Source organism: Aspergillus affinis (genome assembly GCF_023601865.1).
Source record: "Aspergillus affinis strain CMG 70 chromosome Unknown NODE_18_length_386147_cov_86_015627, whole genome shotgun sequence".
Lineage (NCBI taxonomy): Eukaryota > Fungi > Ascomycota > Eurotiomycetes > Eurotiales > Aspergillaceae > Aspergillus > Aspergillus affinis.
The window spans coordinates 33949-50912 of record NW_026515799.1 but is presented as its reverse complement, the minus strand read 5'-3'; the positions used below and the strand labels follow the sequence as shown (position 1 = coordinate 50912).

Sequence of the window (16964 nt, the reverse complement as noted above, 5' to 3'; positions counted from 1 at the left end):
GTGGGGGGTGGGGTTTAGTAGGTTTTCTTCTACAGAGTCCCTATCTTTGAACTAGTACAATTTAGCTGCAACACTTCCTTCCTAGTCTCTACGCAGTATGTTATACAGTAGGTACTCAACGGACCCACCGAATTGCTCACTCAGACACAGTAGGTCAATCCACGGTCTCTGAAGATACAAAACTCCATCCGGTAATGTTGCATGTAATGAGAGACACAGGAACTGCCGTGTGGCTGGTGATGGCCGTGAGTACAATGGAAATGCATCGCACTGCGCTAAGGACTCCTGTCAGACTCCTAGTAAGCGCTGGTGCCTGTCTTGGCTGCGCCTTGCTGCACCTCCGATTGCAAGAACAGACCAATCACGACTTTCAGCCCGTCAGTTTTCAGCTGTGATTGAAAAAGATGCATGGAGAAGTTGATGGTTGGGTATCAGTCAACCCATACTAAAAAAAAAAAAAGCAATAAATGCCACTATGCAATGTCACCGGGCAGCATTAAGTATCACCTAGTAAATATAGTAGGTAAATCTTGCACTTTAGACAGCCATTTTTATATTACAGGACTGGGCATTATAGCTCAGAAATATATTCTTTGTAGCATTTCCAGGTCACAGATGGGGTTTCTTTCCATTCAGGACCAATCTCCTTCATCTTCAACGGACCCGCCACTTTCCGAAGCGTCTAGGAGTTCTTTGACAGTCCATGGCTTGTACGTGTATCCAGGTACCGAGTTCGTGTTCTTGAATGGTATATCCTTGACGAGGTGCTCTGCACATGCGTCGTAATTCTCATATGCGTACTGCTCGGGGTCGTGGTGTAATAGCCAGTCACCAACCATTTTGCCCATTATCTTCGGGTTCTTGATCACGGCATCCCAGTCGGTGTTGTGGAATACCTCGCGATTTTTGAATCCCATTTTCTGTGCGCAGGTGACTCGCTCAAACCTGTTATCGAGTGTGTATTGTCAGACCCTGTAATCTCTACTCTTATACCCCCGCCTATGCAAAATTGGGCGGAGGATTAGGGCTTTTTGACGGTCACATACCTCAAGTGGTTATGTACTTTGGTTGCCAGAGACACGTCCTTCTTCCCAGCAATACGCAAGCACGCTGCCAGAGAATACGCATCCTCCATGGCCATAGTCCCGCCACTCGCTGAGGTCGGTAGAAATGGATGTGCGGCGTCCCCGATCTGAACGACGCGGCCGCGAGGTGACGCCCATCGTGGCTGAGGGTTACGCCACATAAGTTTCCAGTCAAGAACGGTGTGGTTGGGCGTCGCCTTGATCAGCTCGGTCACGTATGGCTCCCAGCCTTCGACGGCCTTGAGAGCCTTGTCAATCGATGTTGTTTTCTCCCAGTCTTCTTCCGCATTACTATCATGCTCCTGTATGCGGTGAAATTAGAATGTAACTGCACAGTGTAGACTTTGACACACAAGGAAACATACCCTGCGAGTGAGTAGCCAACAAATATCTTCCCCAGACTTGCAAGTCACGATATGCGCCCCCGGGCCTGCGTGTAGGAATGTCCGGTCTTTGAATCCTTCAAGCTCCGCCGCAATGACCGGATTTTCGAGAGCCGGTGCTACGGGGAACGTGACGCGATAAAGCACGAATCCTGAGCTGATAGGGGGCTCTTTGTTGCCAGTGATCAAGACCCATGATTTGGAGCCAACTCCATCCGCCGCTACCACTACGTCGGCCGTGAGACGGCGCCCATCAGACAGGGCCACGCCACCATGGTCATCCGCTTCGAAGAATTCGGAAGCTGTCGCGGAAAACTCGATTGGGATGCCGAGCTGTTCGACATACTCATAGAGCACGTTATGGAGCTTCGATCGGTAGATGGCCAGAGATGGGTCGTCTGGGTTACCGACGGGGAAGGTTCCGATCAAGCTCCCGTCGAACTTTTTCATGGTGACCACTGGAGCAGTGTCCTCTTGCCGTGCCCGTTCCATGAACCCCGGCCATTTCTTTGGGGTCTGGAGGGCAGAGCTGGTGATTGTGATCACCTCACCTGCGGAAAGCGTTAACGTGCAACTCAACTAGCTAGTAGGTGCAGCATGGTGGCGGTTGTCCATCTTCTGGCGACGTGTGTTTAGATTGGAACGGATTGAAGACCGTGCTCACCTGCAGTTTCTCCCCGGAGTCGCCGTTCGATAACGTGGACGTTGTGTCCCTTCCGGTGAGCCTCAATGGCGAAGGTCAAACCCGCAATGCCACCACCGACAACAAGAACAGAGATTCCGGTGTCTTGTTCTCGTTCCATGGTTATATTTGCACACACCGAGGAAGATATAGACCCTTGCTGGCCGATGAAGTTTTATTTTGTTCCCGCGCTGGATTGTACATCCCGAAATAGCCCATACAGAAGTGCATTGAGAGGTTGACTTTATACTGGCCGATACTTCAGGTAGGCACTCTTTCTTGACCAAATTCGGAATTGGCATTGATGCCGTACCCGCTGACTCAGGGACTTGGCTCTTCTAAATAAGTGGAACTATCAGGTGTATTTGTCTCATGTCAATCATTTGCTGTATTTGAGATAAGCTTGTGTTAGTTTGATGGACGCATCAAACGCTTTGAGACCCATTGGTAGCATATTGCAACAAGTGCCACACCGTATTTAGTAGTTACATGGAGCATGTTCGCGCGCTACCAAGCAGGGGACGAGGAGTTGCATGAAATGTCTCCACTGTGGTCCGGAGCTTGCCTACATCAATGCCGCTGTGGGGATCCAGACTATGGAAAAAAGGCGTGAAGACTCCCTCAGCAAATGAAGGTCTCTATCAGGTCTTAATAAGCGGCGTCCCGGAACTTAACTAGGCACTCTCTTAACAATTGCCAAGCTACGATGCTGTCACCGAGCGAATGCCTTAGGAGATCAATGGGTGGGCTAGTTCTACCCAATTTTGTACGAGTATGGCACTATATGTGGAATCCCGCAGGCATTCCTTGTAAGAGTTGGTCTTTTCGGCCCATGCCTGATGGGGAGTGTAGCAGATCACTCACTGCGCGGCTCTTACGATTTAATGCATCTTAATGATCGAGAATTGCGTACTGCCAAGCCCCTGAACTGGGCGAGCAGGAGCCTGTCCGGGGTCACTCCCGGACGGCTCAGGGCACTCTGGGAGCATGCAGAGCAGCCGATGCATGCGCAGTACAGTAGTGACTAGGCTACCACTTCACTGCATGAACAGAAATCCCCATCAACGCCATGCAGCCTGGGTGATACAGTGGGCGTGCTTGTTTCCTCTGAAGAATTACCACGATGATGATGACACTTTGGCCCCAACTCCATCATGGCTGTTTTCTTTTCTTTTCTTTTTTCTGACTGCGTACTCTGCGAACGCAGCCTCTTGCTTCTCTGGCCTTTTCGCCTGTGGCTGACTCACGTTTCTCTGGTTTTACTGTATTTTTCTTTTCTTTCTTTTTTCCCTTCCCCTCGTGATGGAGGGTGGCTATCCTGGACGCTTCGCATAGCCCCCCCTGGATCGCGGCTGAGAGGTCTTCCATACATCATTCGGGGGCGCTACAAGGGGTAAATCAAAAGTAATCAGGGCAAAAACCAGAATCCTTTTACTTTTTTTTTTTATTCTTTGAGGGGGAAAAAACCCCCCCTCTCGAAACTCCTCCCTTCTGGCTGATAGCCTCACTGCCTGCAATGCCCGGGCTTCTTCTGCGCCCCGTCCTTCCTCGTGTCGACGGGCACCGAGGCAGGTCTTTCACCCTTTCACCCCCATTCCAGTCGGACTTGAGCTTCACTTTTTTTCTCTGATCCCGTCGGACCAATCATCGACAGCGATAGCTCCAACGGACTGTTCTTTCATGGTCCTCGGTCCTGAGTTCTGACCTCCTCTCGGATCCTGGGCGTCTAGGTACTCAACCAATCCGACTGATGGGCAAGGCAGAAAGGAACAGGGATCTTCACGTCCTGAAACATCTTTTACTGACTGGATGATTCCATGCTGAACAGCTGCCTAGTATGACTCTTATCAATTCAAAAAGTTGCTCATCCCCGCTGCATCGGGGCTCCCCCTTCTGGTATTCTCTCTCTTTGTTCCCCACGTTTTTCTGTGAACACGGTTATTGTTCGTTTTTTTCTAAGTCTCTGTTGCAAACGTCGTACCCCGCGTGGGCTGCCTTACTTCTTCTTTTCCTTTCTTATATAAGACTTCGTCAGCTTCCATAGTCCAGATCTAATATCATCTTCTGCTGTTGTTCTTCAATCTTCTCCACTGAGAAGTCCTCTCTTGAGACGACATGGTCGTCATCAATCAAGACATGATGCCTCCAGTGCCTCCTATGCATCACCCACCTGGTCACCAGGCCATTCATCCAAACGAAGCCCCTCGTGCTTTCCACCCTCAACACCCTCACCCACCTGCCCCCGTCAACCCCGCACAGCTGGCTGACGAGATGGCCCGTCTTCGTATGAATGCCAACAACCTCGCTACTGCCAACGACCAGAAGGCCCGAAGTTTCACTCCCCACAAAGACTTCGAGGTCCGGGTTCCAGCACAGTATGTGGGGTATACCTTTTTCAAGGCCGACGCGCCTCCCGGTCAAAAACCCACCTGGAGCCATGCCGAACGGACCAGAATGCACCTGAATCAAGCAGATCTCATCAAGTTAGTGCAGAGGAAGGGCAAGAAACTGTCCAGTGCCCAGCAGTACCAGACACTGAAGAAGCTGAGACGGACACATGTGGACCAGTTGATTAACGAGCACCGACAAAGCGACCCGCGGTTCGAATGGACCTGCGTCTATGTGAACGAAGATGAAAAGCCGTTTAAGGGTAAGAATTCTCGACGGGGGGATTACGAAACGGTCTCCATGGATGTCATCCTTATGAGGAAACCCCTCGACACGGCACACAACCCTAAGACTCCTAATGTCGGAGTTGAGAACTCGGGGTTACCTTTCACGGCTAAGGATAAGCCCACGACGAATGTGGAAGAGTTATTGGCTCGTGGTGAACAACAGCAAGCGAGCCATGATTTCATGAAGAGCGCACAATGGACCAGAGCTGGGATGCAGCAGGGGCAGACACCTGGCATGGTTAACCACCCCGCTCAGCAACAACAGCAACAACAATTACCCCCACAATTTCAGCAGCAGATGTCTTCACAAGCTCAAGCTCAACTGAACCATCTTCAGGGTCATCCAGCGGGCATACGACCACAGGTGAACCAGGTCCACCAAGCCCCCTTGCCACGCGGCATGCCCGCTGCCGTCCACCAACAGCCAGAGTTCCTCAGCAATCCCAAGTCGGTCCCGAGCAAAGGCCCAGAAATTGAGATCTTGCAGCAGGGCATGGGCGGCTTCCCAGCGAATATGAACATGAACGCACCTCGCCAGACACAAGGATCGAACCCCGCTCAAAATCCGTTTGCTCAGTACTTGAATCAACAAGGCCTAGGCAAAGAAAACCTCGCCCATGGAGGTCTTCCCGGCCACGGAGGTATCCCTCACCAAGGTGGTCTTCCTCACAAAGGAGGCGTCCCTCACCAAGGAGGCATCGCTCACCAGGGAGGCATCCCTGGTCATGGAACCATCCCGACTCACGCAGGTATCCCAAATAACGCTGTCCCGAATCATGCAGCTATGCCCAGGGCCCCCAATGTGCCGGAACCGGAACACGAATGGGGACCGGAAACCAGCAGCATAGGAGACGACGAGTCGATACTGTTCGACGACGAGGACTTCAGTTCAATCACCGACGGCTCCTTGGGGGAGGAAGAGGAAGAGGGAGAGCATGAAGGCGACGCCGACCTCCACGGCAAGACACAGCCCTGGCGCGGCAGTCTCTTTCGGCGACACTCATCCAAGTCGCGACGCCAAGAGCCCGTTTACCGAACGCATTATCGAAAACACTCCAAGACTGGAGGGGAGGGCAGGAACGGTCGCACCAAGTACCCAGCCGGCTACATCGATGTGGTCCCGGCGGAGAGCAAAAACAGCGCGAACCGGTTATCGAAGGTGCACACTCGGGAAGTCGCCCGACCAGCCCGGGATCGGCCGAAAATTATCCATAGCGCTTCCGACAACTTCGACATGGTGGCCTATGACGAAAAGTATCGCGGTCTGCGGGCCCGCAACGATATTCGAACCCGAATTCTAGACGACCGAGAAGCGAGGGTTGAGCGCAGGGAGAAAATGGTCGATTATCGGACGCAAATGCTCGATGACCGCCTAGACGAGGCCCGTTACCTGAACCGATGCATGTCGATGCGCGAGCGGGGTGGTTTCTATCCTCGTCGGTACTATCTACGGGATGCTCTGTGATTTGGGATCTTCATTTTTCTTACTCAATTTTTCTATTGCATTTTGTTTCCCTCCGTTGTTTTGAGGCTTTTTCTGGGTTGGTTTTGCCGGCGCGGTTGGGGGTTTGGGAAACGGTGGGTAAACAGAAATAACGTCATAGGAAACGGGGCTGTATACTTTCGGGCGTCTAGCAACCAAAATGCAATGTAGTGATGTACGACCACAAGAATGTCCAGAAGAAAAGAGGAGATGTCCAGAGTGAAACAGTCCAGTCCACTTAAACAAGTAGTAGTAGACAGCCAATTCATCAAGGGGGAGGAACAAGAAGAGGATATGCAGTGACAGCGCATTCTGACTTCCAGTTTATCGATAAGCCCCGCCAGAGTTTCCCTCTCGTCTCGCCTGCCCCACCATCGCTGCCTGGATCCTCGGGCTTTCTTTTCGTCATCGTTGGCTCTCTTCCCTCCCCTTCCCTTCCTCTCTTCTCTCTCTTTTATTAACCACCCTCTTTCCCTTCCTCTCCAAACCTTCTTCACATTATCCCACTCCATTCTCCCTCGACCTTCTCCCCCGTCTCTCCGACACTATCTCAATCACATTACCAAAATGCCTCGCCAATTCTTCATCGGTGGTAACTTCAAGATGTACGAGCTTTCCTCAACACTGCCCCGCAGTTGCTCCCTCCCTGACCTCCCCTGAAAAATAAAAATAAAAATAAAACGCCAACCTGCGGCTGTGTCCTGTCCCACCCCCCAAAACCTTCCAATTACTGATAAAATTCTTCCTTGCTCAATACAGGAACGGTACTGCGGAAAGCATTACCGGCATCATCAAGAACCTCAACGACTCCAAGCTCGACGAGTCGTCCGAGGTCGTCATCTCCCCTCCCGCCCTCTACCTGCTTCTCGCTCGCCAGGTCGCCAACGAGAAGATCGGTGTGGCTTCCCAGAACGTCTTCGACAAGCCCAACGGTGCTTTCACTGGTGAAATCTCCGTGGACCAACTCAAGGATGCTAAGATCAACTGGACCATCATTGGACACAGCGAGCGTCGTGTTATCCTGAAGGAGTCCGACGAGGTATGTTTGATTTACTGAGTGGGGAAGAGCTAGGAGTCGCTCGGTGTGCTAATTGAGAACTAGTTCATTGCCCGTAAGGTCAAGGCTGCTGTTGCCGGTGGCGTCAGCGTTATTTTCTGCATCGGTGAGACTCTTGAGGTATGTTCACGTGCTCACTCACACCCCCTCAAATAAAAAGAGGGGTTAAGAGATGCAACGTTGGTAGGTGCTAAAGCCTCGATCTGCAGGAGCGTGATGCCGGTAAGACCATCGAGGTCGTCACCAAGCAGCTCAACGCTGCCGCTAAGGAGCTCTCCAAGGAGCAGTGGGAGAAGGTTGTCATCGCCTACGAGCCCGTCTGGTGAGTGGATGCCCTGCCTTGTTCCTTGTTTTGCTTTGCCCGCAGCCTCACTCGAGAAGGCTGCGATGTCTGTCTGACTGGAGCTAACCTAAGTAATTTCCCAGGGCCATCGGTACCGGCAAGGTCGCTACCACCCAGCAGGCCCAGGAGGTCCACGCCGCTATCCGTAAGTGGCTGAACGAGACCATCTCCGCCGAGGCTGCCGACAACACCCGCGTCATCTACGGTGGCTCCGTCAGCGAGAAGAACTGCAAGGAGCTCGCCCAGGAGCCCGATGTTGATGGTTTCCTGGTTGGCGGTGCCAGCTTGAAGCCTGCCTGTAAGTTGCTCTCTGCCATTTGATGTGCAATGTCAATGCCGTCGTCGGTCATATACTAATTCCTCATCGCAGTCGTCGACATCATCAACGCCCGTCTGTAAACAAAAGAAAAGTCGGACTTATTAGCACTCAATGAGCAATCCTATTGCCAGCAGATATTAGCCGGCTGATACTAGTCGAGTCTTGAAAGATAGACGCCGACTTTGCTAGGATACCCTGGCTTTGCCTGACAAGGCAAATTCACGTTCAGTCATGTATAAATGTCCAAAATGGTTATAACGAGTTCAGAATTTACATACCATGAATGCTATTTAATGAACTTTACTTTGTTTAACAGGCTTATCTACTCTCGGGGTAGTAGTAATATTTCTATTTCTACATAAAAACACTAACGATCTATATATACAGATATAAAAAATCCCACATCATATACATCATCATTCCTCATCGTCTCTCTCCTCTCCTCTCTTTTCTACAAAGAAAGATCAACTACCTCCCTAAACCCACTCACTCAATGTAAAGGTAGGTGGTAGGCTCTAAGAAGAATACAACACCGAAACCCCCACCCCCCTCCAATACGACTTCCCGGGTCCTCCTCCCCCAGCACTCTGTCCCGACGACGCATTCGAACTCGCCCATGAAGACGACGACGACGAAAACGAACTCGGCCCTAACCCAACCCCCGCACTCACTAATAACTCTTTCACCCGACCCTCCCATAAAAGTCGTACATTCCACGACTGATCAACCCGGATCTTTAGCACTGAGCCGTTCGCTTCTTCTTCTTTCTCTTCGCCTAGCGGGGTGAAGTTGGAGATTGTTGGGGATGTTGAGGGTTCGGGTTCAGAGGACCGGGGCGGATCATCCCAGGTGCGCATCTTTCGACGAGCCCATTCTAATCCGTCCCAGTTTGGATCATCCTGGTTGTTGCGGGTTGGGCTGCGGCGCCATAGTTCGCAGCCTGCTACCATTTCGCTTTCCCAGCTGTAGACGTTGAAGCCGAAGCGGGAGCTGAAGGCGAGGTTTGGAGATGCGCGGAGGGAGTAGGTCGTTGAGAGGGAGCCGGTGAGGGGGGTTAGGGTTAAGGTGAGGGTGTAGGGGAAGGTGGAGATAGGGTGGGAGTTGTTGTTATTATTGGTGTTACTGGTTGCGGAGGTGGTGTTGGTGTTAGAGGAAGAGGTGGTGGAAGGTGGAGATGTAGATGTAGATGTAGATGTCATGGAGGACGGAAGGTCCGTGGCAGCTGGGAGTGTGCTGAATCGCAAACCGGTAGACATGCCGATCAGCGAGGAGACGGGGGAGTAGTAGGCCTCTGCGCCGGCGGAGAGCAACGAGAGACGCGGCGAGGCGGCATCGCCCTTGGAGGTGCGCGGGTCGGGCCCGAAGTTCCACAGCCCACGCCATCCGAAGAGCGCGTTGTCGGTGCTGAACAGGTACTCATTGCTGTATTTGCCCGTGTCGTGGGACAGCTGCGTCAGGAGTGAGGCCTGCGGCGCGGATTTGGACAACGGCGGGCCTCGCGTCGAGCAGACGGCCAGGGTGAGCTGCATGGTGGGCGAGATGCGGCGCAGGAAGAGCGCATTGAGGGTGGTCGGGGGGGGGAGGTGAAGGGTGGCATTGAGGAGGGTAGCCTTTTGAGAGAGGGGGGTTGGTGAAGCCGCATCGAGGTTACTGTGCTGTTTCGAGCCGGATTGCGCGCCGTCGAGGATCGAGTCCCATCCCCAGTTCTCGACGGGTGCGACGGGGGCCTGGACCTGGCGGTATCCCGGGGCGAGTTTGCGGAGTGGGATCAGTGCACTTCGGCTGGGGGTGTTGTCGAATGGCACCGTGCTGTAGAGATACGATACGGAGCCATCGATCAAGCCAACGGTGCCGAGGGTGTAACTCGTTGCAAAGTGTGGGGTGGATAGGGAGGAGAGGTGGACGCGCAGACGTTCGGGTGTCTTGAAGTCAAGGAGCGCTAGATTAGGATAGTTAGGTATGCACCAGACTGGGAAACCCATAAAGGGAGCCTGATATGAATCAGTTGTTCACATACACTGCGCGGTGGCCGTGAGCGACGAGTACGAATTGTCGCGATTCCAATCCGTCGCCTCGGCGAAGGCGAGTTGGATGTAATCCATGAAATCGAGCATTGTGGGAGACGATGGCCCGACACTATAATGTCAAATTAGGATACAGGCACCCAGCAGCCACACATGCTGAGCAATCAAGACCGAGTAAGATCGAGAGAGAGAGAGAGAGAGAGAGATGGATGGATGAAGAGAGGCATCCGCTGCTCCTCAGCTCATTTCCCCATACGGGATGGGGTGCGGATCGGATAAGCCCCGCATCAACGATAATCCGGCTGTTATCAGCGAAGAAAAAAAATAATTGTATTTCGATCTCTCCGAGCGTCGACTTTTTTTTCTCCGCGGTTGTATATACTTCCCCTCCATCCAGCATCCCGGGTGGTTATATCATTCGACCCCTTTTTTAGATTCTTTACGTTTTCTTTAATTTCATATTCACAATGCCTCGATCCAAGCGTGCCAGAGTCGTCCACGAGTCGAAGACCGCCAAAAAATCGCACAAGGAACAGACGAGACGGCTGTATGCCAACATCCGCGAGGCCGTCGAGAACTATGAGCACCTGTTCGTCTTTGACGTGAACAACATGCGAAACACCTACCTGAAGGATGTACGCACTGAGTTTGCCGACAGCCGGTGAGTTTTACATTGTCTTGTTCATCCACGAGCATGCATTCCACTTCCCCCGCAGCCACATTCTTCTACGATACGATCTTTCCCTCCATTGCATATCAACCTGCATGGTGTGAATTAGGGAGCGAAGAGAATGCAAGGGAATTGCTCTCCAAGAAAACCGCTCAAACTACGATCCCCACCGAACAAAATCTTCTAACACCCAACCAGTCTCTTCTTCGGCAAGACCAAAGTCATGGCCGTCGCCCTAGGCCACAACCCCGAATCCGAAGCCGCCACGAACCTGCACAAGCTCGCCCCCCACCTGACCGGCGCCGTCGGTCTGCTTTTCACCTCGCGCGACCCGCAGTCCGTGACCGAGTACTTTGAGAACTTCCGCCCGCTAGACTTCGCGCGCGCCGGCACCGTCAGCACCCGCTCCTTCAGCCTGCCCAACGGCCTGGTCTACTCGCGCGGCGGAGACCTGCCGGCCGACCAGGACGAGCCCATCAGCCACACCATCGAGCCCGAGTTGCGGAAACTCGGCATCCCCACGCGTCTGGTCAAGGGGAAGGTCATGCTGGAGTTGACGGAGGGGCAGAACTCGTTCCCGATCTGTAAGGAGGGCGAGACTCTGGACTCACGACAGACGACGTTATTGAAGATGTTTGGTGTCGTGAGCTCTGAGTTCCATGTGGCGTTGAAGGCGCACTGGATTCGGGATTCTGGGGAGGTGAAGATCTTGGAAGGCGGAATGGATGTGGATGGTCAGTGAAGAGAATGAAAGAAAGATGGAGGTTTTTTTTTCACAGGAAAAGTTTACGCTCTGGTTCCGGTTCTTTTCTTATCATTTTAAACGAAATCCCCTGGGCATTTCATGGAGTTAGGTTTAGGCGCCTTTCTTTCTACATTTCTTTGAAATTATCTTATTTCGATATGATTTCGGATTCCAGGTTCATTCTGTGCCTTTGATCTTATGTGCTGGGGGTGGTTTATACCTTTGGGTTGATGAGCGTATGACACGGGTCATACATGAATACCAGACAGGGAAAAAAAAGTTATCTAGGAACTAGAGATAGACAAGGCAAAAGTGCCATCTACGTTCTTGCTGCAAACCAAGAAATATCAAATCACAGTTACAGAAAAGAAAAAGCAACTCAAATAATTCATTACCTTGATTTACAGCCCATACGAAGATGTCTGGCATCGGTCATTGTTTCTGGAAAGAAAAAACCTTACCTGATCTTCTTACCTCTGAACGTCCATGAAATCCCACCATTATTTCCGCCAGAAAAAAAAAGAAATGCTGAACTACCTAAAGTACATACTTACCCCTCAAGAGTCTCTTGAACCCCTGGAAGAGATAGAGAAATAAAACGGGAAAACAAGAGAAAGAGAAACAGGAGATAGAATAAGAACATGAGAGATTCAAAAAGGGGTCGCGTCGCAATCAAGTCCTTGCCTGTATGATATCTTTCAAGATATCATGCTTTGTGTTGGCCAAATGACGCATAGAGCCCTCGTGACAGACGGTGCATGACACTTGGGACTATTGTAAGTAGGTGCAGTTCGAGCTCGTAACCCTGGCTTGATTGTTGAGTTTTTTTTCCATTTGCCTTACCCATTGCCATCGAGGACGATGAGGGAGAAAAAGAGAATAGAAGTCACGATCAATCAATACCCACCAGCATACCGTGTTTTTTTTAAGTACTGGAATGGGAAGAGAACCCCGTCGTGGTATCAAGGAACTCTCAGTATCTTCTTTTGGCGCGGGGGTCATCATAGGCATCGTCTTCGTGATATCTCTTCCGTCCGTAGTCCTCACGACCTCCATACCTGTCACGTTCGCGGTCGCGATCCCGGTCCCGGTAGCGGTAGCTATCCCTGTCGCGGTCTCTGTGGTCTCTGTGTCGGTCACCATCACGGTCGCGATCATGGTCCCGTCGATCGCGGTCGCCATAGCTATCCCTGGGTCTGATAGGTTCGCTGTTGCTTCCGGTTGCGCCTCGGTTGCGGTCGTGTCGACCAAAGCCACCACTTCGCCCACCGCCAGGTCCAGAAGGTGCGTTGGGGGGAGCCTGTCCGCCAAATCCGCCACGACCACCTTGGTATCCAATGCCGCCACGGGGACCACCAAAGCCACCACGATCACGGAAACCTCCTCTGCCTCCTCTGCCACCGAATCCACCACGGAAGCCACCGCCATATCCGCCAGGTCCTGAAGGAGCTCCGAACGATCCTGGTCCAATGGGTCGAGAGGGCATAGCCTTGGTGTAACCACGGCCTCCAAGACCGCCACCAAATCGGCGAGGCTTCCAGCCCTTGACAGTGCGACCGCGTTCAACGTCTACCAGGACGCGACGGTCTTTGATCCGGATACCATCTGTCTCCTTGTAGGCAGCTGGAGTCAGACGAAAAGGGATGAGGTTAGCGAACAAAAATCCTTGCGATGGATAGAAGCGTCATCTTGAATCAGAGACGGCTCGGGAGACACAGCGGCAATACCTTTCATATCTTTCTCACGCTCGTAGACAATAAACGCATATCCCTTGTGCGACTTCTTAGCGCCCTTCGGAGTTACATTGTCTTTAACGATTCGAATCTTGGATTTGTCAGTGGGCATTTCTTGGGGGGTTGGGGGAGGTAAAAGAACGTCACAGTTTGCGTTCTGGGACAGTACCCTTTCAATAGGTCCAAAGCGTCCGAATTCTCGTTCCAGGTCCGACTCTTTCACATCGTAGCTGAGCCGGGCAACGAACAGCGTCTTGAACGGATCGCCTCGAGCCTGTGCGTCGGCAGAAGGATCAACTAGACAGAAGTTAAGAAAGTCAGCCACAGGTACATAAATTCCAATGAAACATAGGGGGAGACATACAGCTTTCAAGGTCTTCCGTCAATTGCTTGTTGAGTCGCTCCTTGGACTCAGCCTTCTGGCGGAACTTGCGCTGCAACCAGCAGTCGGTGGCATTGTACGGAGCTTCCTCTTCGAACTTCTTCGCCTCCGGAAGGAACTGGGCAATGCCGCTGATGGTACTCTTCTTTGCATCCTCGGGCGCCCGATCAATAGGAGTGACATAGCGCAGGGGCGGCCGCGGCTGGAAGAGGGCAAGCAACGGAGGGGGGAGTTTGTCTGTCATCCTGGCCCCTCAAGCAACTTGTTGTTTCGATGAGTGGTTGCCAAAATAGAGACGAGAATAAACTAAAGTTGCAGACACATGAGGGGAAGAAAGAAGTTGGTGGTGGTCGATATCTCACCCTTTCCTCTTTGTCTTCGGACAAGAGTTGATGAGTTTCGTTTCGCGTTCTGCCGTCCGCTCACTTGACTTGGCTCCAGTGCCGGGCGGACGGCCTGAGGCCAACTAACGACGGGTGCTCCTCGAGGACCGCCAGGCGCCGCAGCCGAGCTTGGCGCGAGCCAATGAGCAACGGAACCGTCGGCGTTGAAAAGTCCCCGGTGTTCCTGGACTTTGGTTGTTGCAAGAGATCAGAGCGATCAAGATACCCCAACCATGCCTGTGCAAGGGATTCGGACAGTGACTTCCGCCAAGGTACGTGCCGGTCTCACCGGGAAGAGGTTCAATATTACGCTTTTGCAGGGCTAATCCATCTCTTCACTGCAGAACGGCGTCGGCGCCTTCATTCTACAATGCAAGCGTCTGGATTTCCACTACTGCGACTGGGCAGGTAGCTCACGGGGGATGGTGTACGTTATCACTCGCAGAGGCCTCATCAAGATTCTCTACGCTAATTCGTCCTGACTACAGGAGCTTTCTGAAAAACAAGCTTCCCGCCTTCGCCAAAGCACACCCTCAGATCGAGATCCGAGTATCCCCCCGACCGCACAAGCACCCCATGGTCAAGGGCCACTATATCAACGGCCGCGAGAAGGTCGTCTGCTTGCGCAACCTCGAGCCCGAGCAAATATTCAACAAGACCGTCGCGTTGAAGGAAGCCAGCGGCGAGAAGCTGAAGCGCACCAACAAGCCCGTGACGAGTATCAACGACAGCGTGCGAGGCATCTGGTCCCCGTACCACGGCGACCTCAGGAGAGTGTAAAAGCGGAGACTTGTTTCTTGTTTCCTTGTTTGTTGGGGTTAAATCAGCAACGGTGTTATGTTTTCTGGACTGGGAGACCCGGGAGACCCATTTCCAGCTTGTCATATTATGTCTAATGGGGGCCTTTTTTTTCGTTTCTGTTTGATCTATTCTTGCCCGGGGGGAGAAACCCGAAGCTAGCTGTATTTCTTGTTGAACGGGTTGGCATTAAATGTACAAAATGCAGTATTTTTGAAGTGCCATTTGGTTGAAACGTCCGTGTTATCTCAGCAGGTATCGTAGCCCACTGACTGGTCTTTGTTTAAATTAAGATATCTAAGAAAATGAATATCAACACCAAACTCCTAGGAACCTGAGATTTCTCCGAAACCATATGTACGATCTTTTGTAACATATGAAAGAAAGATGATATGAGACCCATGTCCACCAGTTAGAAAATGCAATGAGGGTATCGAGAAAAGTGGCTATGCGTGATGAATCGAAAGAGAGAACGTAATGATGCGACCTGAACACCGGAACGATACAACCGTTGGAATAGTAAGGCGTTAAGAAGAGAGTTCGTATCTTTGGAGTCTCTAAATAAAGACTTGGAACATCGCTTTCGGTGCACTGACTGACTTGCCGCAGTCAAAGACTTGACATTTAGAGAAGGGCTTGACTCGTTGACTGGCGGCCTTCTTTGCGCTCGATTTCGACCGATGGGTTGCACATTCGCCACAGTATACCTAGGATAGACGTTAGCACCGACCAACGAGTAGAAACCAGATCATGGAGAGAACGAACGTGACCACATTGCTTCGCCACCCAAATCTGTTGTTTTGTGTCGTCGCCGACGCCTAGCTCCGCGTCACAGTTCGGGCAACACACAACCTCGTCTTCTCCCACCGTTCTCGTGAATCCCTCCGGTGCTGGGCTGGGGGGTTTATATGAACTGGCAGGCGGTCCTCTGTCGGGCGGCGTTGTAAAGTTTCGAAACATGAGATCCATGTCCAGGTTGAAACTGGTCAGATCCATCGCACTGCCCGGCCCTCCCACCCAGATTGCATCCACGTCCAAAGGAGGGTGTCGGGCAATTTGCCGTGCTCGTCTCGCAACCTCTTCCCTGAAGACATCTCGGCGCGGGACCCCATGGATCCGGGGGTCGTGGAGATGCAGCATTTGCAGGAGGTCGTTGCCGAAATTGTGTTCGCGTGGGCGTGCGAGAGGCGGACGAACAGATGACCCTATAAATTGGACCTCAGGCGAGCTGGGTGCCTGTCCACTGGCTTCCGGCTCTTCTTCCAGGTCTACTACCTCAGTCATGATTGGTCTGCCGAAACGAGGGGGTCGTGGTTGTGTGTTAGATCGACCCCCTGTGTTCGTACCCCGGGACTGAAAGGTCTGCGGAGGTGAATCTGGCTCGTTCGTGAGATCGATAACGGCACCCTGTGCGGTGCTCTGCGCAGGTCTCCGGAAGTCGAGGCCGTCTCCGGGGTATCGTAACGGTGGTGGTGGCGAGGACGGTCGCCGCGGATGGGATCTAGAGGACGACGCTTCGGCGTTTTGTCGCCAGGACTGGCGGCTATGGGATTCAGTCATTTCACGATGGTCCCGCTGTCGGTTTCATTCAATTGTCAGTCGTTCCTGAGGTCTCTCTTTATCACTGGCAAGGCACGGAATGCCCCGCTTCTTTGAAAGATGGACAAGCAAACCAACCTTCCGGGGCCGGGCGGCCACGAACTGAACGCCTGAGTCGTTATTCATAGTAGACGGTCCAGAAAACCAAGAGTGAAGGGGGAGTAAGGGAGGAAGGGTGCGAAAGAATGGAGAGAGGGCAGTTGCCGGCGGAGTCGGGGAAGCCTCAGTATTGGTGGAGGCCATGATTAGTAGTAATCCTGTAGGGAGTTTGGGTCCGAGTCCATGCGGTGGAGAGATGACATGCCGCCCCTGTCACAAACAGCTGGCCACCGCGGCAATTATAGATGAAGGACAAAGATAAAATGCCCACGTCACAAGGAATGCTGAGTGGATGATGAAATGGAGGTGAGGGGATGAGGTGTGTTTAAAGGATTGTTCCTGCTGGTGATCAGACTGCACTGGAGTCCCGTGATATCTCTACCATACCGATAATGCCGGTCTTTATGACTTTTGAATCCTCTCTTCCAACGCAGAATGAGTTCACTGAATTTGCATTTAGGATTTCTCGGAGGGATAACATGCGGCTAAAAGTACAGATAAAAC

At 52.2% G+C, this 16964-nt stretch overlaps 8 protein-coding genes across 8 annotated transcripts; 4 read left to right on the top strand and 4 right to left on the bottom strand.

The window, feature by feature from the left end:
* Positions 1–632: 632 nt before the first annotated feature.
* KD926_003561 (FAD-dependent oxidoreductase) lies at positions 633–2271 on the bottom strand (the record flags this gene model as incomplete). The annotated part of the gene is made up of 4 exons (XM_053097569.1): positions 633–945; positions 1047–1387; positions 1451–2019; positions 2133–2271. 4 exons carry the CDS (start codon positions 2269–2271, stop codon positions 633–635), a joined length of 1362 nt encoding a protein of 453 aa, XP_052958391.1.
* A 1994-nt stretch (positions 2272–4265) lies between these two features.
* Positions 4266–6290, top strand: KD926_003560 (uncharacterized protein; the record flags this gene model as incomplete). Its single annotated transcript, XM_053097568.1, has 1 exon — positions 4266–6290. One exon carries the CDS (start codon positions 4266–4268, stop codon positions 6288–6290), a length of 2025 nt encoding a protein of 674 aa, XP_052958390.1.
* A 585-nt stretch (positions 6291–6875) lies between these two features.
* On the top strand, positions 6876–8107 carry KD926_003559 (triose-phosphate isomerase TPI1; the record flags this gene model as incomplete). Its single annotated transcript, XM_053097567.1, has 6 exons — positions 6876–6913; positions 7068–7347; positions 7411–7485; positions 7575–7687; positions 7792–8006; positions 8079–8107. The coding sequence occupies 6 exons, from the start codon at positions 6876–6878 to the stop codon at positions 8105–8107; spliced, it is 750 nt and encodes a 249-aa protein (XP_052958389.1).
* A 435-nt stretch (positions 8108–8542) lies between these two features.
* KD926_003558 (mitochondrial distribution and morphology protein 10) lies at positions 8543–10141 on the bottom strand (the record flags this gene model as incomplete). The annotated part of the gene is made up of 2 exons (XM_053097566.1): positions 8543–9966; positions 10045–10141. The coding sequence occupies 2 exons, from the start codon at positions 10139–10141 to the stop codon at positions 8543–8545; spliced, it is 1521 nt and encodes a 506-aa protein (XP_052958388.1).
* A 377-nt stretch (positions 10142–10518) lies between these two features.
* On the top strand, positions 10519–11463 carry KD926_003557 (ribosome assembly factor MRT4; the record flags this gene model as incomplete). Its single annotated transcript, XM_053097565.1, has 2 exons — positions 10519–10712; positions 10920–11463. 2 exons carry the CDS (start codon positions 10519–10521, stop codon positions 11461–11463), a joined length of 738 nt encoding a protein of 245 aa, XP_052958387.1.
* A 976-nt stretch (positions 11464–12439) lies between these two features.
* KD926_003556 (U1 small nuclear ribonucleoprotein 70 kDa) lies at positions 12440–13825 on the bottom strand (the record flags this gene model as incomplete). Its single annotated transcript, XM_053097562.1, has 3 exons — positions 12440–13089; positions 13194–13496; positions 13564–13825. 3 exons carry the CDS (start codon positions 13823–13825, stop codon positions 12440–12442), a joined length of 1215 nt encoding a protein of 404 aa, XP_052958386.1.
* Positions 13826–14197: 372 nt separating this feature from the next.
* KD926_003555 (mitochondrial 54S ribosomal protein mL43) lies at positions 14198–14744 on the top strand (the record flags this gene model as incomplete). Its single annotated transcript, XM_053097561.1, has 3 exons — positions 14198–14236; positions 14309–14391; positions 14453–14744. The coding sequence occupies 3 exons, from the start codon at positions 14198–14200 to the stop codon at positions 14742–14744; spliced, it is 414 nt and encodes a 137-aa protein (XP_052958385.1).
* Positions 14745–15319: 575 nt separating this feature from the next.
* KD926_003554 (putative RING finger domain protein) lies at positions 15320–16604 on the bottom strand (the record flags this gene model as incomplete). The annotated part of the gene is made up of 3 exons (XM_053097560.1): positions 15320–15469; positions 15528–16337; positions 16440–16604. The coding sequence occupies 3 exons, from the start codon at positions 16602–16604 to the stop codon at positions 15320–15322; spliced, it is 1125 nt and encodes a 374-aa protein (XP_052958384.1).
* Positions 16605–16964: the final 360 nt, after the last annotated feature.